Source organism: Dendropsophus ebraccatus, chromosome 7 (assembly GCF_027789765.1).
Source record: "Dendropsophus ebraccatus isolate aDenEbr1 chromosome 7, aDenEbr1.pat, whole genome shotgun sequence".
Lineage (NCBI taxonomy): Eukaryota > Metazoa > Chordata > Amphibia > Anura > Hylidae > Dendropsophus > Dendropsophus ebraccatus.
The window spans coordinates 141721000-141745909 of NC_091460.1; the positions used below are offsets into that span (position 1 = coordinate 141721000).

Consider the following 24910-nt stretch of genomic DNA (forward strand, 5'->3'; position numbering starts at 1 on the left):
TGTCTTTGCAAGGAAATATATAAATTATGATGCCGAGAGTTCCATAAGAGGTGAAGAGTGCAGCCCTTGGTATAAAGTCAGTTTGTGGACTGAGTATCACGGACGTCGGCATACTGCCTAAGGCCTAATAAAAAAAAAATTATTCAAAAGACACAGGGGTCAATTTATCAAACATGGTGTAAAGTGAAACTGGCCCAGTCGCCCCCGGCAACCAATCAGATTCCATCTTTCATTTTCCAAAAAGTCTGTGAGGAATGAGAGGTGGAATCTGATTGGTTGCCGAGGGCGACTGGGCCAGTTTCACTTTACACCATGTTTGATAAATCTCCCCCATAGTATTTAGATGTGAAACACGGACGGCTCGAGTGTTTTCAGATCTGATTACTATTAGGGGTCCATTAACATGTACAGGATCTGCAGCAGATTTGATGCTGTCCTTTAGTCATTTACCTACATTGATATCGGCTGCAGATCCTGTATGTCTGAATGGACTCTAAGGGTCCTTTTACACACACAGATTTCTCGGCCGTGGGGGGCTGCAAACAAACAATGATAAGTGAGATGACTAGCTCATTTGCACTGCCCTTAGACGATTTAGAAATTGAGCAGATGGGCCGCATGAACAATCCTTGTATCGTTCATGCAGCCATGCAAACTGACAGCACAGATATGTATATATTCATGCCGTCAGTTTCCAGATTAACAGAAATCTATACTTACCTTCCTGCTTTGGATCTGGTAGGTGGCTCTCTAGTCCTCATGCTGACTGTATTTTCAGGCCCCGCCTTCTTTGGCGGTCAATCATTCTGGAGGAGGTGGGGCCAGAAGATACAGCGACAGCCGCAGGACAGAGAACCATATGCCAGATCACAAGCAGTGTGGTAAGTATAGATGTCTTGTGATCTGGAAACTGAGAGCACAGACATATACCTATCTTATATGTACAGTATAATTATATTGCTTAATTAGATAGGAATACCCCTTTAAAAACACTTTACAGGTCACTATAGAATATAAAAGAACACAATCTGTATATGTAATAAACATTACAAACAGAATCTGTACAAGTGGTATTTGGTGCAATGGTAGCTGAGGATTTGGCACACACCAATTCCCCCAGACAATGTGCTCGGAGCTGTCAGGCTGCCAGTGAGAGAGCTGTAACTAATGCACGTTGTCATGTCCAAACGCTGACACAGGGAAGAGAGGTGAGGCTGACATAATGGGATAGGTTCTGTAAATCCGGTGGAATTTTCCTGCACCGTGTTTGTCAGAAGTAAAAGCTTCATTACGAAAACTGCCTTTAAGGGTCGGTGAGACGTGTGTACTGAAATGGGGGCAGTTTTAGGAAAGTTTTCTATTTTATCTGCATGCAGAAATAGATCTGTAAGTAAATGTTTTAGAGTTGTTGCTGTTTTAAATACATTAAAAGGAATAGTTCACCATTAAAAAAAATTCTTTCAAATCAAATGGTGCCAGAAAGCTCCAGAAATTTCTAATTTACTTTAAAAAAAAAAAAAAAAAGTACTTATCAGCTGCTGTATACACTGCAGGAAGTGGTGTATTTTTTTCCACTCTAAGACAGTGTTTTCTGCTGCCATCTCTGTCCATGTCAGGAACTGTCCAGAGCAGGAGAGGTTTTCTATGGGGATTTGCTGCTGCTCTGGACAGTTCCTGACATGGACAGAGGTGGCAGCAGAGAGCACTGTGTCAGACTGGAGAGAATACACCACTTCCTGCAGGACATACAGCAGCTGATAAGTACTTGAAGACTGGAGATTTTTAAATAGAAGTAAATTAAAAAATCTATATAACTTTCTGAAACCAGTTGGTATGAAAGAAAAGAGTACCCCTTTAAAGCAAGGGCTTATTCTAACGTCCCTTATTTTACGGAAGCTATGGACAGGGAAGCCCTGTAGTAGAGTGGAGCAGGGAAAGTGTCTGAATCTCTGCGGCACTGTGATAAAGCAGCTGCGGCAGACACGGTGCATTCTGGAAGCACAGACCGGTATATGACCGGTACCATGTGTCCTCTTGTCCTGACATTTATTGAACAGTGTCAGCAGTTTCGGACATGAATTGCAGCTGACAGATTCCTTTAAGGTAACACTTTGATTCCAGATAATGCAGGGTAAACGATATCTTTCCGAATGGTTCTTCATTCATTATAAGCTGTTTAGTGGGAAATCTGACTGGCCGTCATTTTAGCCCATGAATCAAGTACAATACGGCTTATTACTAAAGAATACATAAAAAAAATCCTCTTCATCTGTTTATTGGACACAGCAAGGCTTTGGGCAAAAAAAAAATACAAGCTGCCTATTCATGGTGTAATTTTCTTACTAAAACTTTACCATTACGCTATAAATTACGTCATTTATAGATGAGATTTGGTCAGAACTTTGTAGGAGTTTACAGAAAATGGGCACTGTTGGAAATGCTCTTTCCTTTCTGAACACAAAACTATAAAATACTAATATGTATAGTCATAGGAATGTTTCACATCTGAATCCAACTAATTTAAAGGGGTACTCCACTCAAACATAACTTTTGATAAGTTGCTGCCCAGGGTGAGACTAACAATTCCTTCCATACTTATTATTATCTATTCATTCTCCTTCCCCCAGTTCTCAGCTGCTGCTTTCTGCTGAAAACACAAAATTCTGTGTGTGAGCTTTTCTCTCTGTCTCTCTACTCCCCCTTTCCTACTAAGACAGATTATGTAAACAAGTCCCTGCAACATTATAGCTTTTTTTTTTTTTACGCTGGAAGGATCTGAGATCAAGTTGCTGATAAACTCACTGTGATTAATCCTCCCAGTATTACAAAAAAGCTACAATGTTGCAAATAAAGCCTGCCAGGGACTTGTTTACATCAGCTGTCTCAGAAGGGAGGAGGGAGGAGAGGGGACAGAGAGAAAAGCTCACACACAGATTTTTGTGTCTCATTAGAAATCAGCAGCTCAGAACTGGGAGAAGGAGACTAAATAGATAATAACAAGTATGGAAGCAATTTTTTGTCTATGTTGAGCAGCAACATAGCAAAAGTTATGTATAAGTGGAATACCCCTTTAATATTGCATCTAATGTTTGCTTTAACCTTGCTCTGCTGCAGCCTCAGTGCTTGCTTCTAGTTCTGGCTCCGTAGGTGCTGACTCAGGTTCCGGCTCTGTAGATGCAGACACGGACTCTGTAGGTGCTGATTCGGCCTCCGGCTCTGTAGATGCTGATGCAGCTTCTGCCGCTGTCTCCTCCTCCACAGGTGCAGCAGGTGCCGTCTCCTGCTCGGTGACCTCTTCTTCTGCAGCAACTTCCTCGATGGCTGATTCTACAGCCTCTTCTATGGTCTCAGACACTGCACTGGCTTCCACTTTATCACCTTTTAAAGGAGGTGAGTAAAGATGACACGGCTCCATGATAAGACATTCAACATATTCTAGGAGCACTCTCAAACACTTATGCAAAATGAAGACATAAATCATACCGCCACTTAGTTGTAATATATTTGTGTGCTTTATACCTGTTGCTGCTGCAATAATTACATTACTGCCCCATCATTCACAACAGATGATGTTATAGCTGAGCAGACATTTGAGGAGGCAGAGCCCCCCACACATCCCAGCTGGCACAGGTGCAGTGTGAGATCAGTCTGACCCCCAGGGCGTTAAGTGAGGATGCAGTGAATACTCACTTGACTCCCTGGTGGCCAGACTGTTCTTTATGACACCGAACGGGTTAAGTGGGAATGCTATGCATCCTCATGTAATCCCTTGGATGCCAGAACACCTGTCAAAATTATGGGTGCTCTGCTCCTGCCCTTTTTTTCTCGCTCCTTATTTTTTTCAGATATTGCTATCCTGAGGATTATATCAGACTTGGTGGACTATGTCAATCAGCAGCGGTAAAATGGTCAATTAGGGGTGTGGGGGTGTCTTTATTTAAATAAAAATATTTTTTCACTTGTGTATTGTGTTTTATTATTAACTTTACAGGCTTAGTAGTGAAAGGCATCTGATAGACATCATCCTTTACTAAGCCGGGGCTTAGTGCTAGCCAGTAAAATTGCTAACATTAACTGGTAATAATGGGGGGCACTATTACCCCAGTACCCACCACAACAGGCGGACTGGAAAGAGGCGGGTATTAGTAGTTCCAGGCATCAAAAAATGGTGCTCCTGGAGTGGATGTTGGCAGGCTGGCTATCCCCACCCTTGTACTACTAGGCTGCTGTTGTTAGTTTTTTTTTTTTTTTTTTTTACCTGGCTGGTTATGGAAATGGGGGATACCATTCCCAATTTTAAGAAAAAAATTATGAAAAAAAAAGTGTGTAAGGTTCTCCCCATTTCCATAACCAGCCAGGTCAAAAACCAAACAGCAGCAGCAGAAGCCTAGTAGTACAAGGGTGCCACCATCCACTCTAAGAGCACCTTTTTTTTTTGACACACCAGGACTACTGGGTACCTGGCTCTTTCCAGTACCCCTTTGGCGGTGGCTATTGAGGTAATAATGGGGGTGTGGGGGGGTTAATATTAGCCAGTTTACCTTCGTAATGGATGCAGTTTATCATACGGCTTCCACTACTAAGCCTGTAAAGAAAAAAAGACAATACAAAAAGAAAAATCTTCTTTTACACCCCCACACCCGATTGACCATTTTATTAAAGCATAAAAATCTGCTGGTCATCGACAGGAGAAGAGAGTACCCACCATTTGGACAGGTGTTCTTGGACCTAAGGGTCCTATTATACTGAACGATTTTTAACGATTAATGACTAACGATAAACGTTCGCAAAAGAGATTGTTTATCGTTAACCTGAAATTGTTCACCATATTACACAGAACGATAATCGTTAGTTATGATCGTTATTGCGATCGTTACTATGATCGTTTACTCCTTCTGATCCCAGCAAAACAATGAGCAATGTGCAATTACACTGAACGATTAGTGAAAAAACCAAACGAATGTGGAGTTACAACGAACGATTAACAATATTAGGTTCAGATCTAAGTCAAGGATCAACGACATACAAACGATTTTTCAATCTTTGCCTGCCATTACACAGAACGATTATCGTTTAAATACGAACGATTTAACGATTTTTTGCACAATAATCGTCCCGTGTAATAGGGCCCTTGGAGTATGCAGCATCTGTACAGACACTTAACTCCTTGTGTGCCACACAGAAGAGTTTGGCCCCAGGGAGTAAGTCAGGATGCATTGCATACCCACTTAACCCCATACGGGCCAGACTGGTCTCACACTGCACCCGTTCCAGCAAGGAAGGGGGTTAAGTGACCCCCCTTCCTTGCTGGGATGGGCACAGTGAGATGGGGAAAATTCATACTCCTTTAATTCTGACTTCTTTCTTCACCAGACCTGGCACTCTGGGCTTCATGTGTTCCGGGCTCTGACTATTCAAATGTCCGCTCACCCAATCAGCGGCTGAGGCATGACACCGCTGCAGCAGCTGATTGGCTGAGCAGAGACTAAGGGTCCAATTCCACGGGCCGAGCAGGGCCCGATCAACGATGATCGTTGATCGAGCGAGGGCTGCAGGGACATCGTTACCGATGTCCTTGCAGCCCTTGCAGCATACATTACCTGTCAGGTCTTCTCCTCCGCTCTGTCTTCTTCCCCGGGTCCCGCATGCTGTAGCTTCAGAATGGCCTGTCAGCTGACAGGCCACTCAGCCAATTGCAGGCTGCGGTGCTCCATCAGCTGACAGGCCACCCTAAAGCTAGAGCGCGTGGGACCCGGGGAGGAAGACAGAGTGGAGGAGAAGCCCTGCAGGTAATGTATTGTGCTTCTCGAATCGTCGGTCGCCCACCGCGCACCGCTATTCCACCATAGCGATGCGCGGTGGGGGAACGATGATTTTAGGTCTGGCCCTAAATAAACGATCAGCCGATGACACGATCATCGGCTGAACGTTCTCTCTATTCCACCGAGCGATAATCGGCCGATTATCGCTCCTGTGGAATAGGGCCCTAATGCAGTTTCAGCTCAGCCAATCAGCGAGTCTCTCTCTCCAGTCCAGCGACGCTGTAACTCCCGAAAGTGCGGGCATTGCAGCGGCTGCTGTGTTGGTGCAAACAGGATGACGGCTCCGGCGTGATGAGATGAAGGGAGACAGAACCACCCGGAGCAGCCCCACACCAGCAAGCAGCCTAATTGCCGCAGCGGGAGGGCGCCGTGGCTAACTCTAGACTCCAGTCCCGGTGAGGGAATCCAGCTGACGGAAAAAAGCAGGTGGGAGAGATCCCCAGAAATCAGGATGTTAGGATCGCACATGCTCCGCTTTGAGCTGGACTTCTCCTTTAAGAAAGATTTAAACCCGTTTAGTCTCCACCCATAATCTATGCTCGTTTATAATAGGCTTCTAATGCATGACTTGAGAGTTTGTTGTTACTGTAAATTTGCTAATTTCTAGCCGCAAAGTTAATCGTTGTGTTAGCTCGGCAGTCTGCTTATCAGCTGCCTGCCTTTTAGGCTATCACACTACGTAAAACTACGGCCGTTGTTGCCAATGGCAACAACGGCCATAGTTTTTGCGGGGTGGAACAATGCCTTGGTTTCAATGGGATCCCGGCTGGAGCGTATACACATCGTATACGCTCCGGCCAGGATCCCGTGCGGCCCCGCAAATAACTGACATGTCAGTTTTCTGCGGCCGCAATTCAACGAATTGCGTCCGTAGGAAACCCTGTCAGTTCACACTATGAAGCGAACAGCTCCGGCCGCTCGCTCCAAAGTGTGCAGGGGGAAGCTCTGGAATTCCCATTTAACCTCTTAAGGACGGGGCCAATTCTTGTTTTTGCGTTTTCGGTTTTTCCTCCTTGTGTTTAAAAGGCCATAGCACTTGCTTTTTATTCACCTAGAAACCCACATGAGCCCTTATTTTTTGCAACACTGATTGTACTTTGCAATGGCATACTTACTTTTTGCATAAAATATGCTGCAAAACCAGAAATAAATTAAATGTGAGGTGAAATGGAAAAAAAAAAACAATTCTTTTTCTTTGGGGTTTTTTCATTTTTAAGGCCATTTGTTCTATAGAAAAACTGACGTGCTATATATGTTCCTCAAGTCGGTACGATTAAAACGATATGCAACTTGCATAACTTTTATAGTATTTGATGGCTTTTAAAAAAATAAATAAAACCTTCTATAGCAAAAAAACATTCCCTAAAATTACTCTATTCCCAGGCTTATAGCGCTTTTATCCTTGGTCTATGGGGCTGTGTGAGGTGTCATTTTTTGCGCTATGATGTGTACTTTCTATTGGTACCTTGATTGCGTATATGCAACTTTTTGATCGCTTTTCATTACTGGATTACTGAATTTCTGGATTTGATGCGACCAAAAATTTTTGCAATTTGGTGGGTATTTGCGCTTAAAGTGTCACTGTCGTAAATTTTTTTTTGCAGAAATCAATAGTCCAGGCGATTTTAAGAAACTTTGTAATTGGGTTTATTATCCGAAAAATGCATTTTTATCATGAAAAAGCAGTTTGAAGCTCTCCCCCCTGTCTTCATTGTTCTCCTATGGAGAGAGCTAAAGAAAAGACCAAAACAGGACAACAAAGAGTTAATCTACAAATCCCTCACGGGATATCTCCTGTGACAGTGACCAGTGACCTGTCTGAGCTCAGATTACAGCTGTCACCCAGCTCCGTGCCTGTAATCCTCTGTTATCTGCTTTCTGCTGCCAGCTAACTCCCTCCTTCCTCCTCCCCCCTCCCCTCTCCATAGAGCAGACAGGGGACGTCTCCTGCAACAAGTCACAATTTTCAGATTTTTCAGAGTGGATGAAAAAGAGGAAGGAGGGGGGGGACCTGGGAAAAGGCTTTTTACATGCAGATAATGGCAGATTTGGCTAATAAACCCAATTACAAAGTTTCTTAAAATCGCCTGGACTATTGATTTCTGCAAAAAAAAAAATACGACAGTGACTCTTTAAGCCGTTTACCTTGCAAGATCAGAAATCTGATAAATTAATAGACGCACGCGACGGTACCAAATGTGTTTATTTATTTCTATTTATAAAATGGGAAAAGAGGGGTGATTCAGAGTTTTATTAGGGGCGGGGGGGGTTTGTATTTGTAAGAACAATTTTTTTTTTTTCACTTTTACATTAATTTGAAGTCCCCCTGGGAGACTTCTAATACAGCTACACTGATCTCTCATGGAGATCAGTGTAGCTGTATAATACAGCACCGATCCATCAGATCAGTGCTCTATTGCCTTGGTCTGCTGCAGACCATTGCAATAGAATGCCGAGTCGGGATCAGCGTCATTACGTCGCTGAGGCCCAGCTCGGTAAGACCAAGGGATCCCCCCTGCGTGATCGGATCGTGGTGGGGGGGATCCGCCACTAGACACCATGGATGGGCTGCATTTAAAGGGAACCATTCACCCCGTGGCCCCCGTTAGAAACAGACAAACAGTTACATAAAGGTCAATATACTTACTATATCGCTCCTGGTCCCGTCCCGGATCTCGTTGTTGACACGGAGAAATCGCCGATTCTTCTTCTCGCGCCCATTATGGTAATGAGCGCCGCCGGCCCGAAGTCCAGCCTTCTCCCCGCCTCCGACACTTGATTGACGCCGGGTCTTCTTCCTCCTCGTCTTCTTTCTTCTCGCCGGATCCCGCGCAGGCGCCGTGACGGTCGTTTTCGGCGCATGCGCAGTTCACAATTGAAGCCGCTCCACAGCTTCAATGTTTACTGCGCGTGCGCCGATTGTCAGAGCTGAAGTGACGTGTTGGACTTCGCGCATGCGCGGTACACAGGAACGTCACAAGCACGTATCCTGTTTACCGCGCAGGCGCAGAAGAGATGACGAGACCTTCGCAACGGCGCCTGCGCGGGAATTCGTGAGGAAACTGAAGACTGAAGACGTCAATCAAGTTCCAGGAGGCGTGGATGGGCGGCGACGAGAAGAGGACCTCATGAATAAGTTGGACTCGTCCGTCGTTTCCTATGGACGTTGGACTCATCTCAGCTCATTACCATAATGGGCGGGAGAAGAAGAATCGGCGATTTCTCCGTGTCAACAACGAGATCCGGGACGGGACCGGGAGCGATATGGTAAGTATATTGACCTTTATGTAACTGTTTGTCTGTTTCTAACGGGGGCCACGGGGTGAATGGTTCCCTTTAACACTGTTAGATGCAGCTGTCATGTTGCAGATAGTAGTCGGGATCGCGGCAGTTCAGAGCTGGGGCCCCCCTCTGAACTCCTCTTGCGGGCATATGCTGTACGGGTACGGCATATGTCCCTAAGAGGTTAATATTCTAGTGTACTTCCAGTTAAAGGGGAACTACCAGCAGGTTAGATGACTAACTTGATATGCCTGATATGCCACTACTGCACAGGACACGCTGAGGAGGAAGGTATGTCTCTTATCTTTCTTCTCTGCGGCGTTCCAGTGAGACCGTTGGGAGCACTGCCCAACCCTATAGCGTCACTCTGCCCACGGCAGGGCTCTTAACGGTCTCACCGGACTGTGGAGCAAACTACTTCCTGCACTGAAACGGCTCGGAGAAGGGGAAGGTAAAAGACATATCTTCCTCCTCGGCACCTCCTGTGCAATAAGAACATATCAGCAGGTTTCATTAGTCTAACCTGCTAATAGTTCCACTTTAAAGGGAGTCTTTCACCTTCCCCCCACCTCCCTCAACCACCAAATCGGATAAACAATGCTGATTCCAAATCTGTAATCTGTATCTTTCAATTCTTTGGCATTTCAAAGCCTGCAAACTTGGCATGTTGATGCATAGGAGAGGTCTACTTAGCTCAGGATTATAACGGAGGGGACTAGACACCTCCATTTGTTGGCTTATAGCAAAAGAATGTAAAAAGTTAAAAATTGAAGACTCAAAATCAACTTTGTTTCTAAGTTTAGGAAGCGTTTTGGAGGTGACGAGAGTCCATTTCAAGAAAACAACTCATAGATCTGAGACCTTAGAGTCTACAACCTCTAGAAAGTGCTGCAGATCCTTTATTCTAGCCATCACTTGTAGAAATTCATAGCTCCCTTTACTTTTGATCTAAAAAGGCGTTTAAGAGAAGATGTCTTCAATAAATAACGTCTCTGAAGCATTATACAGTACAGGACATTTAGGGTGCGTTCACACCTACAGGATCCGCAGCAGATTTGATGGTGCAGATCTAATGCTGTGTTCAGTTATTTAAATAAAGAAAGAAAATCAGCTGCGGATCCGGTAAGTGTGAACTTACCCTTAAAAAAAACTTTTTTCTATATTCCAATATACTGCAAGACGGTCAATATCTGTAAAGTAATGCGACTAAGCAGCAACAAGTGGTATTAGTGGCATCATCACAAACCGCTCCTGTACATATCATTTTGCATAAGTGCATTAATAAACTTACAACAAACTGCAAAGGGCGAACAGCAGACAGGTAAGAAACAGGGTGAAGAACAGCAGGTGATCAGACAGCATTCTGGTTGTAACCATTGATAAATTCAGTGCATTGTGTTATATAGTCTGTCTCTTCCTATCTCTATCGGTGGGCAACACCTGGGCAGCCAACAGGGATGATTAACAGCTCATCAGTATCATGCAGTCAGGTGTGATTCAGACATATAGGCATGCAGAAGTGGCAGAAGTGTTCAAGATCGTAACCGCACCACATAGTGTTAGTGATAGGGAGGAGATGTGAACACTTATCATGGTCCTCTATGTTGGGGGGGGGGGGGGAATCTAGTTTAGAGGGAAAAAAACAACTACATATCCCGATACAAAGGAGGGGGGGGGGATTTCATTTACAATTCTCATCCTTTGTCCAGCAGGGAGAGTAGTTGGATAGAGTGCTTCTTGTTCTGGAGAAATTTTATAGAGACTACCCATGTGTAAGGGCTCTATTACTAGGAGCGATAATCGGCCTGATTCCGCCACTTATCGCCCTGTGTAAAAATAAGAGACAACAATCAGCCAATGAAACCATCACCAGCTGATTGTTTCTTTAGGTCCAGACCTAAAATCATTGGGTGCACATCGCTAGGTGTCATAGTGATCCATGGCCAAATGCTATGAAAAATTCTCATTCCAGCTACCAAACCCAGGTTCTTTGATATGTGGAGTGAGTGTGCACATGTCCTGACACCCCTGGCAGCAGCTTATCTTTCTGAAAAACATATATACAGTTAAAGGGGGTTTAGTGTACTAGCTTGGGCTGAAATGAAGGGAGGCAGCCATACTTACCTGCACTGCTCCCCTGCCATACTCCTGGTCCTTGTTACTGTCTTATTACTTGTTCCCGTGACGCTCTGTTTGGGTAGGAATCGCCCACTCACCCAATCACTGGGCCATGTGGGAAGTTCCGGCCTAAACAAAAGGCATGGTGGGGACTAGGGGCATTGGAGTATAGCTGCTTTTTATTCTTAAGCAGTTACACTGTAACCCTTCTGAGCCTACGAGCCCTTTAAAGAGACTCGGTCAGTAGGTTTATACTCTCCTATCGCAGGGTGGCATAAACTAGTGACAGAGAAGCTGAACAGAATGATGTATCACTTACATTGTTCTGTGCAGCTGATCCAGAGATCTCCCCAGAATAACATGGACAATAAGTAGTCCTCTCCATTATGTGCATGAGCTCAGTAGTCCTGGATATTCATGAGACTCAGAAAACTCCGCCCACCAGCTGCTGATTGGCAATTATCTATCCATGCTGTGTATAGGCAGTTAACTGTCAATTAGCAGCTGGAGGGAGGGGTGTAGCAAGAATCCTATTCTCCTGCATATTAGGAGAACGGCTGAACAGAATGATGTACGTAATACTCCGATCTGTTCTGCATTTCTCTCAGAAGTTTACACTGCACTAGTGACAGATTCCCTTTAAATGGTTGGCAAAATTGGTTGGTTTTAATGTTTTTAAACCTAAACCTACTTGTTAGAAGAAATGTCTACATACTTTTGGCCATAAAGTGAATTTGTATTCCAGGACAGAAGCACAATTGCATTAGTATATAGAATATATATGAATACATGAATGATCTAGGAATCAGACAGTGCTAGGAAACACTCGCTTCTAACTAAGCTAAATCTACAAAAGGTGAAGCCTTGTGCATTAAGGACGGCAAGCAAAGCAAAGGCATTAGTCACATAAGACACACAAACCCCACACTATTAAAGTTAGTCTCATTTTAGGAAATGTTTAGTCACCTCAAAGAAACTTACACTACCCAGAAATCCCCGACATTAAAAAAAATAAATAAATAAAAGGACAGGCAGTCAAGACGCAACATTCAGAGCGGTCTTTTTATTGGACAGTCATTTACACACAGAGAATCAGAGCGATCAGCCGTATCAAATGGACTGAACAGATTATAAATGGGTTTTCTTACAGAATCATCAACAGATACAACCCGCTCATTCACCACAGGTCTGTACATACAGTATTAAAACAGAAGATTGGTTAAAACGCAAACATTTAAGATAAAGAGTTGGTGTTTTTAAGGGCTGACGTGACACTATAATCATCACTAGTTAGGCTGCACGGCAAGATGGACTGTCCCTTTTTTTTTTTTGCTCCTATAGCTTCAAGTTTGGGTAGATATCCCCCATGGAGTTTATTCTGGAAATTGTAAGAAGTAAAAGTGACAATTAGAGAAAAATTCACATGAGCCAAAAAAAAAATAATAAAAAATAAAATTCTTTGCTCATGCCATTTTTTAATTTATTTTAGTTTTTTTTTTTTTTTTTTTTAATACAGTTTAAATTCACAATCTAACCAGAATTAACAGACGCCACAAAACCTTCCATACACAGTCACAGGAAAACAAGAACACACCACGCCCGCTCGGTTGTGAACAAGGATATACTGGACAAAGCTTTCAAACTTATACAGACACCTATGTAATGAATCTAAATAGAAGAATATGGACAACAAGATTGGAAATTAGAGATTTTAGAATAATAGGCAAAAAAAATTTTTTTAAATCCTTGTTCAGAAGAGAGCGGTGTTTTCATGCCATGTATACTGCGTGGCCTGGGTTCCCAGTATATGGTATTTATCATATAGAAACCAGTTGTAACAAACCTTACTGGTGCAACAGGGAAACCGACCCGGCCAAGCAATATATATTATGCCGACATCAGGAACAAATAATAGGAAAAGCACATATATAGGAGAGAGAAAAGGGATAGAAAACCCACTTACTTTTACTCTCTGTAGGGAAAAAAGGAAAAGAAAAGAAGATACAGTTAACAAGTTTGAATATGAGAAAAAAAAAACGTCAGTAACAAAATTTTTGTACCCCAACCAAGGCACCGGATGCATTTTAAAAGGCACGACCGGTAAGGAGTTACTCTCATTGGTCAGGTGGTACTAGCGGTTTGGAGGAGTGGGTTGGAGGATACAGAGTCATTGTAAGCTTGCTTCCCCATCGCTGCCTGTGCTATTACATGCACGATAGCGAGTGGGGGCAATGGGAGGGGCTGCCTGCCCAATGAAGTCAGCGGCTGTCTGCTGCCACCGATCCCGTTACAAGGAGCGGCACACAGCAGACTGGCGATCGTGACCTTTCAACATGTCCTATTGCTTTGGCTGTCCAGGCATGATGGGAATTGTAGTTTTGCAGCAGAAGGAGGGCCTGAGCTTGACACCCCTGGCCTAGACAGAGATCACTGTGATCCAGGGAGTAAAATACGCCATCGCTCTCTTTTTCTAACTTGCTCTTCTGATCGGTGGGGACCCAAACCGGTCAAAACTTTTTCATGGCGTTTAATGGCACTAAGGGTGCCTTTATAAAGTAAAATTTATCTGACAGATTTTTGAAGCCAAAGCCAGAAACAGACTATAAACAAGGAACAGATCATAAAGGAAAGACTGGGATTTCTTCTCTTCTCAAATGCATTCCTGGCTTTGGCTTCAACAATCTCAGATAATCTGTGTGTGTAAATGCACCATAAAGTATCATCCTGGTGTCTTTTTAAAGTTATGGCCACATCTGCAGCACACAAGCTACAAATCTGAAGCAGAAATTTAAGGCTGGGTCTCAGATTTTTGCTATGGATTCTGACAGAAAAATCCACTGTGTGAACATGCCCTTACTGTGCATACGGATAAAGCCATCACCGGTCATGACTGCTCTGGACTACCTAAGTGTAGTTCACACATACCATATCGCAGCAAATTTGATCTAAATAACTGAACTTAGCATTAAAACTGCTGCGGATGCTGCAGTGTAAACAAACCCTAACAGTGTTGCAACTAAAGTAAGGCTGGGTTCACACTAGGTTTTTGCAAAAAACTGATGCATTTGTGTGCATCAGTTTTGATCTGTATTTCCATTAACTTCCTTTTTTTTTTTTTTTTTTTACATACACAAAAATGTAGCTGACGTTATTTTTGTGTACATTAAAAAAACACTGATGCATTTTGATGCTTTTTATAATGGAAGTTAATGGAAAAACAAATGCATCTGTTTTCCCATCCATTATTTGCAAAAACTCTATAAAAAAAAAAAAGGATTGCAAAAAGGTAGTGTGAACCCAACCTTAGCACATTTGCACAATCCTGGTTCTCTTCTGTAACAGTACATGAGCAGCCTTCCGGCATCGACCACATACAGGAGCAGCGTGCAATGTAAGGAGTGAATAATCTCACCATATTCCTCAAACACAGGCTTCAGTTGTGTGTTGATGAATTCGTGGCGCTCATGGGAACGCGCTTTGTCTCTGCTCACTGTTCGGTAAGCCTGCAATGACACAAGGAAATTAGAAGGATCTAGCTATGGGGATTGTAAAGCAGATACTGGGCTAAATTCACTATGGAGCCCGGCCTGGAGCAAGTAACACTGTCCGCCTACCGAATCCTCAAGCAGCCCGAAAACCAGAACAATCTGCACACATCGCCTTCTCAGGAAATGAAAACTTCTGACTGAGGGATATTTATCACCCTACAATCCTAACCACAGACGGACCGTCCACGGCCACAGCAAAAAGAGCTCATGCTTAAAGGGGGTATTCCTTCCATACTTGTTATTATCTATTCAGTCTCCTTCCCCCAGTTCTCAGCTGCCGCTTTCCGCTGAAGACACAAAAATCTGTGTGTGAGCTTTTCTTTCTGTCTCCCCCTCCTCCCCCTGATGTAAACAAGTCCCTGACAGGCTGTATCTGCAACATTGTAGCTTCTTTGTAATGCAGGGAGGGTTATTCTGAGGTCAATTTGCTAATGAATTGACTCTGACCAATCCTCCCAGTATTACAAAGAAGCTACAATGTTGCAGATACAGCCAGTCAGGGACTTGTTTACATCAGCTGTCTTAGGAGGGGGGGGGGATACAAAGAAAAGCTCACACACAGATTTTTGTGTTTTCAGCAGAAAGCAACAGCTCAGAACTGGGGGAAGGAGACTGAATGGATGATAATAATAAGTATGAAAAGAATTGCTAGTCTCATCATTGGCAGCGGAGAAGGATGAGAGCGGCACTCCGTGTCAGCTGGTGGTGCACGAGGAGAGGAGCACAGTCCCAGATACAATGTACTATATAGAAATCCCGGCACTCACCATTTGCATCATCATATACTTTTATTCCAGGAGTTGACAAAAGCATATGGCCGAAACATGTTCTGCTGTTCACATTGCAATGGTTATGGAACCGAATAAAAGTATATGATGCAAATGGTGAGTGCCGGGATTTCTATATAGTTCACCATTGGCAGCAACATATCAAAAGGTATGATTGAGTGGAGTACCCCTTTAAGTAGCCAGAGTAGTTCTGGCACAATGGCTTAGAATTCTGGGCTGGGATTCTAGGATCACACCTCCGGATAATATAAGTCACCAGTTAGTAATAAAAGTAAAAGTTTCCTCGTGTTCACTGTGGAAAATTTCCACTCGGGATGATATTAAAGTGACAGGACAGGAGCAGTGAAGAAGCCTCCGCAGCGTGAGACCGGACAGGCTCCTGTATTACAGCCGCCTATGATTCACTCGGAAACTATTTTACATTTTAGAGAAAACAGTTTACAAAACATCCGGCTACGAAGCTGCGAGAGTCACTGGGACGGTCCCGGCCGACTTCTCTCCGCCCCGCCGGGCTCACACACAAATAAGGAGAGAACCATCAGTCAGGGAGACGGCTGAGAAGCTTGTTGGAACAAAGCTCCAGTCTAGGATGATTTATCTCCAGGGATGTTTTAAGCATGTGGTTGCTTACAATAGGGGAAAAAAAAAAAATGAAGGCATACTCGCTGCCCCCACTCCCCCCGCAGCTGTCGTTCTGAGGTCTCCTGGTCCTCGCTGGGTCCAAGAAGGTTTTGTAAGTGAAGGAAATGCTCACTCAGCCAATCTCCTTAGCCAGAAGGTCTCTGCTGCAGTCTGCATTTCCTGCACTAACAAAGCACCACCTAAAGTAAGGGCCCTATTCCACCGGACGATTATCGTTCGCATAATCAATAACGATCTCAAACGACCGCTATTGCGAAAGACCTAAAAACATTCAGTCATTTCCATGGAACGATAATCGTTAGTTATGATCGTATTTGCGATCGTTTTTTCTTTGCTATTTCTTCGCTATTGCGTTCGTATCTACTGCGAACGACGTCTTATTCAATGCGAACGTTTTGCAAACGAGCAACGATAGAAATAGGTCCAGGCCTTATAAAGCGATCAACGATTTCTCGTTTGGTTGTTAATCGTTAACTGCATTTCAACCGAACGATTATCGTTTAGATTAGAACGATTTAATGATAATCTGAACGATAATTGTCCGGTGGAATAGGGCCCTTAGAGTCCTATTCCACGAAACGATAATCGGACGATTATCGCTCTGTGGAATAGAGACAACGATCAGCTGATGATCGTGTCATCGGCTGATCGTTAATTTAGGTTCCACCCTAAAATTATCGGGCACTGACTGTGCATCGCTGCATGGAATAGCGATGCGCAGCGGGTGACCGACGATTTCACAAGAACCATGCTTTACCAAAGCATGTTGCAGATCTTCTCCTGCGTTTCTTCTCCCTCCCGATCCTGCGCGCAGCAGCAGCTTCAGTGCTGCCTGTCTTAGCTAACAGACCGCTCAGCCAATTACTGGCCAGGACCGCCACAGCCAGTGATTGGCTGAGCGGTCTGTCAGCTCAGACGGGCCGCACCAAAGCTGCTGCTGTGCACGGGATCGGGATAAAGAAGGAGCGCAGGAGAAGACCTGCAACTAGGTAAAGTATGGTGTTTAAACAAGGGCTGCAAGGACATTGGTTACGATGTCCCTGCAGCCCTCGCTAAACAATTATCAGGCAGTGTAATAGGCCCAGTAAACGAGCGCCAATCGACACTTGTTTACATTATTGATCGGGCCCCCATCGGCCCATGGAATAGGACCCTAAGAGGCTGCCGGGACCCAGGGATATGGGCACAGCAGCTGCAGGGGATCAGGGCAGGCGAGTACATCTTATTTCACCTTATGTTGGTACGTAATTGGCTGAATAAAATATCGAGTGGACAATATGGAGCGGTGGACAGATATGGCTTCCCTTCTACCTGCTCCACAATCACTGAGTAACCACCTCAGAGAGCTCCATTAGGCCGCGGCTACTACATGCGGCAAAATCCACAACCTTATGCGGTCACCAATAGCTGCGCAATGTCGATAATCGATCCTGGCAGCACTGGGGAGCACACAAATGCAGCGTGGGAACACTGTCTTAGAGCTTAGTGGGTGATGGACCCCAGCATAAAAGTGACATGGACGGTGCTAGGCTTGTGGAAGCTGCAGCCAAAACATCAGTGTGTTGGAGAGAGCTGTGTAACGTGTCACAGACCCAGAAGATGGCGATTCCTGTGTGCGGAGGACCACCAAGTAGTCACACCTCATATAGGGTCTACTGATGTATATTTTAAGAACCTTTGTAATTGGGTTTATTAGGCAAATCTGCCATTATCTGCATTCAAAAAGACTTTCCCCAGGTCCCCCCTCCTCTCTCTCATCCACTGCTCATTATCAGGAAATCTCGACTCTTACATCAGTCGAGCCCTGTGTAACCTATGGAGAGGGGAGGAGGGAGATTAGTATGCAGCAGAGAACAAAGGATTACACAGCGGGACCTGTGTGAAAGAGGTCAGAGAGGTCAGTGCTGACTTCAGAGGAGATAGCCCCGTGATGTAACTGTAAATTAACTCTTTGTTGTCCTGTTTTGGTGCCTCATCTCCCTCCAGCCCTCCCCTCTCCATAAGAGAACCATAAAGACAGGGGGGGAGCTTCAAACTGCTTTGTCATGATAAAAATGCATTTTCGGCTAATAAACCCAATTATAAAGTTTCTATTTCTTCTGTACTATTGATTTCTGCAAAATAAATAAATAAATAAATTAAACGACAGACACACTTTAAACATTTTATAAAAGCGTATACGTTAACCAGATGCTGCTGATAGAGCTGGATTCATTTCCCATTGAATTACATAGTAAAGATATACAGGCTGCAACGTTTTTTTTCTTTGTATACAGCAAAAACAAGACATTGGATAGAAAGAGCGGAACGTATTTAAAAAAAAAAAAAGTGTGAACTAAGCCTCACGACAAGCTGGCCTCTGCAGAAACTAGAATTAGGGAAACATATAAAAATACCAGAAAAAGCAGGCAGACATCGGAATAATACTCACGTAATATCCACCACTGGCCAAAGCAACACCGACCAACAGGTAGTAAGGCAGAGACTCTCCGGTAGAGCCGGGCACGCTGCTGGCGGACATCTGACGGACAGGAGCTAGAGAAAGAAAACGGACAATAAATACTCAACATGATACAGGCGTCACACTGCTACAGTATAGTATAAGTATAGGACTCCGTATGGGACTGCTGGCTGTAAGCGTCCACTTTCTCCATGTCACAGAGCTGTTACATACGTATCTAGCAATGCTGCCCGTGTATAGCAGTTTTACAAAGGGAGAATGATAGTAAGGGCCGTATTACACGGGATGATTATCGAGCGAAAAATCGTTATATCGTTCAAATTTAAATGATAATTATTCTGTGTAATTGCAGAAAATGATCGAAAAATCGCTTGTATGTCGTTGATCGTTCATTTAGATCTCACTTATCGTTCAGTGTATTTGCACATCGTTCATTGTTTTGCTGGGATCAGAAGGAGTAAACGATCATAGTAACAATCGCAATAACGATTATAGTAACGATTGTATCTAACGACCATCGTTCTGTGTAATATGGTGAACGATTTCAGGTTAACGATAAACAATCTCGTTTGCGATCGTTTATCGTTAGTCGTTAAAAATGGCTCCGTGTAATAGGACCCCAACACCTGATGCCAATGGAAGCATTTGGAATCTGTAGGGTGGAACATATTGTGGCACTCTAATGCTGAACGGATTGATTATCGTTCGAATTTTCGTGATAACGATGGCATTTGAGCGATAATCGGCTCGTGTAAACACAGTGAACGATCAAGCGACGAGCGAAAAATCGTTCATTGTGATCTTTCAACAGGTTCTTAAATCGTCGTTGGTCGTTCGCTAAAAGTTCGCAGATCGCTTCGTGTAAACAGTCTTTCCCCGATTCACCCTGTGTGTGAGATGGGCTTAAGCGATCTTAAAACGATAGCAGTAACGATTTTTCCAAACGATATATAGTTATATCTAAACGCTGATCGTTATAAAAAATACATTATTACTTCGAAATCGATAATTATTTGATTGGGTGAATTATCGCTCCGTGTAAAGGGACCATAAGGCTGTGTCCATCTTGTTTCTCCGGTAAGGTATACATCAGCAACCACGTATGCCTTGTACTGCAGCATGCAGAGAGTTAATAGGACCATCCATAGTCAGTGCACCAGTAGTCAACAGCTCCACTGGGACCTCTGTAAGTGCGCTATGATTCACATCGGCATACCGGGAAACTAGATGTGAACAGAACCAAACATACACAGAGGTATTCTCCACTAGAGGAGCATAAGGTGCCCCATGGGGGGGGGGGGGGGGGGGGGGGGGGTTGAGACTCGTAACTGAGGCTCCACGGACCCTGCTTTTGCATATTCAAATTTTTCGGGGGGCAATGTGTAAATGTAGAGTATTGAGTGAGTACTCCATTAGATTTTTTTTTTTTTTTCACTGATCTCCCTGAGCTCAGTGATTGTTGTGTTTTGTTGGTCTACTATTCATTGCCCCTGATAGCCAAAATCCTGCTCCACACTGACGAGGGGCGATTACCCTATGGATGGACGCCTGGCTTAGGTAAACCTTGTCATGTCGCAATACTCGCAACTGAGTTAGGGTCCTATTACACGGAGCAATTTTTTAACGATTAACGATCGCAATTGAAATTGTTTATCGTTAACCTGAAATCGTTTACCATATTACACGGAACGATGGTCGTTAGTGATGCGATCGTTATTACAATCGTTACTATGATCGTTTATTCCTTCTGATCTCAGGAAAACAACGGGCAATGTGCTATTACACTGAACGATTAGTGAAAAAATGCGGAACTTGAGCGAACGAATGTGGAATTACAGCGAACGATTAGCAATAATTTTAGGTTCAGATCTAAATTAACGATCAGCAACATCGGAACGATTTTTCGATCTTTACCTGAAATTACACAGAACGATCATCATTTAAATTTGAACGATGTAACGATTTTTTGCACGATAATCGTCCCATGTAATAGGGCCCTTTGTCTTTGATGCTAAAGGTGCCACCCTGGTATTTTGCCATTTGCATAATAAGGGACAGTTCACACAGAGTAAAACCACCAGTCACTTTTATACCAGAAAGCAAAAACTGACCAAAGCTTCTTTGTGAGCCCGTAATATACCGGAGCCAGGTTACAGAGCCGGACAAGGATCAGGCACCGAGCTCCTGCAGGCAGGGATGGCATCAGGGTAGACGTCTGTCCGGCTTCCCCCGCAGTAGTGAGGCCGGCGCTAGAAACACTTATAATATAAGCAGCCTGCCGGGAGACATCACTCACACTACACATCCGAGATCAGGAGTCAGATGGGTTAAGTGAGGAAGTAAACAAACAGCCACAGAGCGACACTACAGTGACGGACGGCTTCCTGGTCACACGACACACGGCCCATCCCGGCTAGGGGGCCGATTACTAACAAAGGCGACAGAGACGCATATAAGAAAACCTGAAATATATCCAACATATAGAGAGAGGATTGTGGGAGCCACAGCGGGACTATCCCCAATCTAAGCTGTACACTAGTACTAATTCTCCATGATATTATACTGTACTGTGCATCTTCCCAAAGCCCAGGACTAGAATAAATATTATTAATAATAATAATATTAAAGGGGTACTCTGACGAAAATCTTTTTCTTTCAAATCAACTGGTTTCAGAAATTTATATAAATGTCAGGAACTGTCCGGAGCAGCAGCAAATCCTCATAGAAAACCTCTCCTGCTCTGGACAGTTCCTGACATGGACAGAGGTGGCAGCAGAGAGCGGTGTGTCAGACTGGAGAGAATACAGCACTTCCTGCAGGACATACAGCAGCTGGTAAGTACTGGAAGACTGGAGAGGTTTAAATAGAGAAGTAAATTACAAATCTAAATAACTTACTTAAACCAGTTAAAAGAAAGATATTTTTGCCGGAGTGCCCCTTTAAACAGATTTTCAACAATCAGAATCAAAGCTCACAACCAGTCGGCAGGAAATACACAAACTAGGCAGGGTTTAATGTTTAAGATAGGCTTTAAAAAAAAAAAAAAAAAAAAAATACGCCTTTCTACACAGCAGAAACACTTCCACCTTTTCAGCGTTCTGGACCCAACTCCTGGTACTCCTGACTACAATCCCAACAAAAATACCGTAACCCTGATTTATCAATCAGTCAGATAACAACCAATCACAGACGTCACCGGAAGATAAATCTCAGCTGGGATCGGCCGCCATCAGCCGGACAATGTTGTATCTGATTTTCGTCTCTGACAGATTTATAAATCAGCTTAACTCCAAATCATCTGTCACAAAGCAGAGGAAGCAGGCGGCCGTCACCACACGCCACTCAGCCCATCCGTACACCGTGCACTCAGCCCATCCGTACACCGTGCACTCAGCCCATCCGTACACCGTGCACTCAGCCCATCCGTACACCGTGCACTCAGCCCATCCGTACACCGTGCACTCAGCCCATCCGTACACCGTGCACTCAGCCCATCCGTACACCGTGCACTCAGCCCATCCGTACACCGTGCACTCAGCCCATCCGTACACCGTGCACTCAGCCCATCCATACACCATACACTCAAACCATCCATATACCGCAGGCTACTTACACCACATGCCATTTATACCATCCATATACTGCATGCTTTAGGCCCCTTATACCGCACATATACCACCCGCCACTTATACCACAGGCTACTTATACCGCACATATACCACCCGCCACTTATACCGCACATATACCACCCGCCACTTATACCGCACATATACCACCCGCCACTTATACCGCACATATACCACCCGCCACTTATACCGCACATATACCACCCGCCACTTATACCGCACATATACCACCCGCCACTTATACCGCACATATACCACCCGCCACTTATACCGCACATATACCACCCGCCACTTATACCGCACATATACCACCCGCCACTTATACCGCACATATACCACCCGCCACTTATACCGCACATATACCACCCGCCACTTATACCGCACATACACCACCCGCCACTTATACCGCACATACACCACCCGCCACTTATACCGCACATATACCACACATATACCATATACCGCAGGAAAGCAACGAGGTGGAAATGAGCTCAGCCTGGCGGGATCTGGGGAGACATAAGCCAGATGCGGCGTCTCATCCCTCAGACAATGGACGGCACATTCCTCAGCTACATGACAGTAATAACATGTACAACAGGCGGAGACGGCTAATAAATAACCAGGTTACTATAACCAACACCACAACGTCCTCCACAGGAAGAATGCGGAATATAGGGCGGCCGACCACCCTCCTCCCTGCAGGCTCCTATATACCCTGTGTGACCTTCAGCTCTCCTCTCTGGTGCAACAGCCTCTAAGGATCTGCAGTGTATCCTGTGTGTATATATATATATATATATATATATATATGAGACTCCTCCATATTGCATTGTGCACTGGATGACCTCTAAGTGACCACACTGACCGGCGGGCACAGGGGCCCAGAGGACACCATGACATATGACCAAGTGAGTAAGAGCACCCCCCATAGACTCCAATGCTGGGGATGGTGACTCAGTGAGGGGGGAGGGCGCCGGATTTCCTCACACTTGATGACCTTATATGACACAATGGCGACTATCACTATCCATTCTGAGAGATGATGGAGGAGGAGGAGGATCTCACCATTGCGGAGAAGAGCGGCGGCTCCCCGGTGGGTGAGCGGGGCCAGCTTCTGCCAGGCGTTCCGGCACAGATGCATGATGACGGGGACTGGCGGAGATCACTGTCCGGACAGCACGGCGGAGCGAGGATGACAGGCGGGGAGGGAGGTGCCGGCAACTGGCAAGGGCAGGTGATGTCACGGGGCGGGGCCTCCGGCATTCCCCGCCCCCTCAGTCCGCAGGTGCATGTTCTGCAATATTCTATTGGCTGAGTGCCAGAGCCGGATGCGCGAGATTAGAGGAGCTGCAGTGCGCATGCGCCGCTCACATAATCCTTATTGGGAGAAAGACGCAAGTGTGTGTGTGTATGCGGCTGCGAGGCTGCGGCTATTCTTAGTGTCACGTGTTACTGAGAGTAATGTGCAGGATCGTTAGTAATAACAGACTGTGCAATAATGGATAGACAATACTGGGCGAGATTTAGCTAAAGGCTTTGTTTCCACGTCTGCGTTTTTGTTGCGTTTTTCTTTCTTTACCTGACTAGAAGCTATACAGTCTGGTCTCTGCAATATGATCTCTATTACTGTATATAATATGGACAGACTGTTGCCAATTGAGATCATTCAGGTGTGTATGAAACATGCGGTTTTTAAAAATGCATTTATATTTGTACTTAAAGGGGAACTTAAGTTAAGAAAGATTTAACAGGGGTTCCATCCCCACCCATCATCTAAGTGGGTGTGTAATAAATTTCTGTTACATGAATTGGTTTTGTTTGTCTACAGCACCTCCTGATATACACCCTTAGGCTATGTTCACACTATGTAAGACAACGGCCGTTGTTTGACACGGCCATTGTCCTACATGTTCACCTCGGCCGGATGGACATCAGTTTTTATTTTATTAGAATGTGGGCAGGTTCGGGTGTAACCGCGCTCCAATGGACCATTAACCACAGTGTAACGTACAGCCGGGAGCCGTATTTTACACTGTTTATTTTCTCCGGCCACTCTTCACCGAATTACGGTCATAAAAACAGATCTGTTAATTATTTTCGGTTGTAGTGTTATACTGTGTATATACACTATGGCCGTTGTCCCGTTCACTGCCATTCAATTAAGCACTGTTCATACACAACGGCCATTGTGTGTTTTACAAAAAAAAATACAGTGTGTGAACATGTCCTGAAGCTGCTAAAAATCCTCGCTTCCTGGTCCACACTGTCTCCACTCCTCTGTCCTCCCCCTCCCTTCGGAGACAGAGATCACATGATCTCTGTCTCTTCTGTTGTCAGGCAAGCTGCAACGCCTCATCTGTAACCCCACCCACCAATGACATCACTCAGTGATCACCTGACCAAGGGCGGGGAAACAACAGCCTCTCCTGAGCAGTAAAGGGGAAAGGAGACACTGTTGTCTCATCTCTCTATCTGATCTAGATAGAAAAATACAAAATTGACGCAGCACTCAATGCAACAAAGTGTCGGTGGGTGCCTGCAGTATCACCAGATCCCCTGGTGTGATATACAGCAAAAGAATATTACCGCAGCACTCCAATATGCGTGAAAAAACGATGAAGAG

At 44.6% G+C, this 24910-nt stretch overlaps 1 protein-coding gene across 1 annotated transcript in view; it reads right to left on the minus strand.

Moving 5' to 3' along the window:
- The window catches only part of MGARP (mitochondria localized glutamic acid rich protein), a 33466-nt gene extending 9903 nt beyond the window's left edge, over positions 1 to 23563 (minus strand). The window contains exons 1-5 of the mRNA XM_069978618.1: positions 23353 to 23563; positions 18632 to 18735; positions 14635 to 14725; positions 13186 to 13194; positions 3100 to 3378 (exon numbers count right to left, since the gene is read on the minus strand). Of these exons, the coding sequence (XP_069834719.1) occupies positions 3100 to 3378; positions 13186 to 13194; positions 14635 to 14725; positions 18632 to 18735; positions 23353 to 23428 (559 nt within the window). The 5' untranslated portion in view covers positions 23429 to 23563. The remainder of the gene's footprint in view (positions 1 to 3099; positions 3379 to 13185; positions 13195 to 14634; positions 14726 to 18631; positions 18736 to 23352) is intronic.
- Positions 23564 to 24910: the final 1347 nt, after the last annotated feature.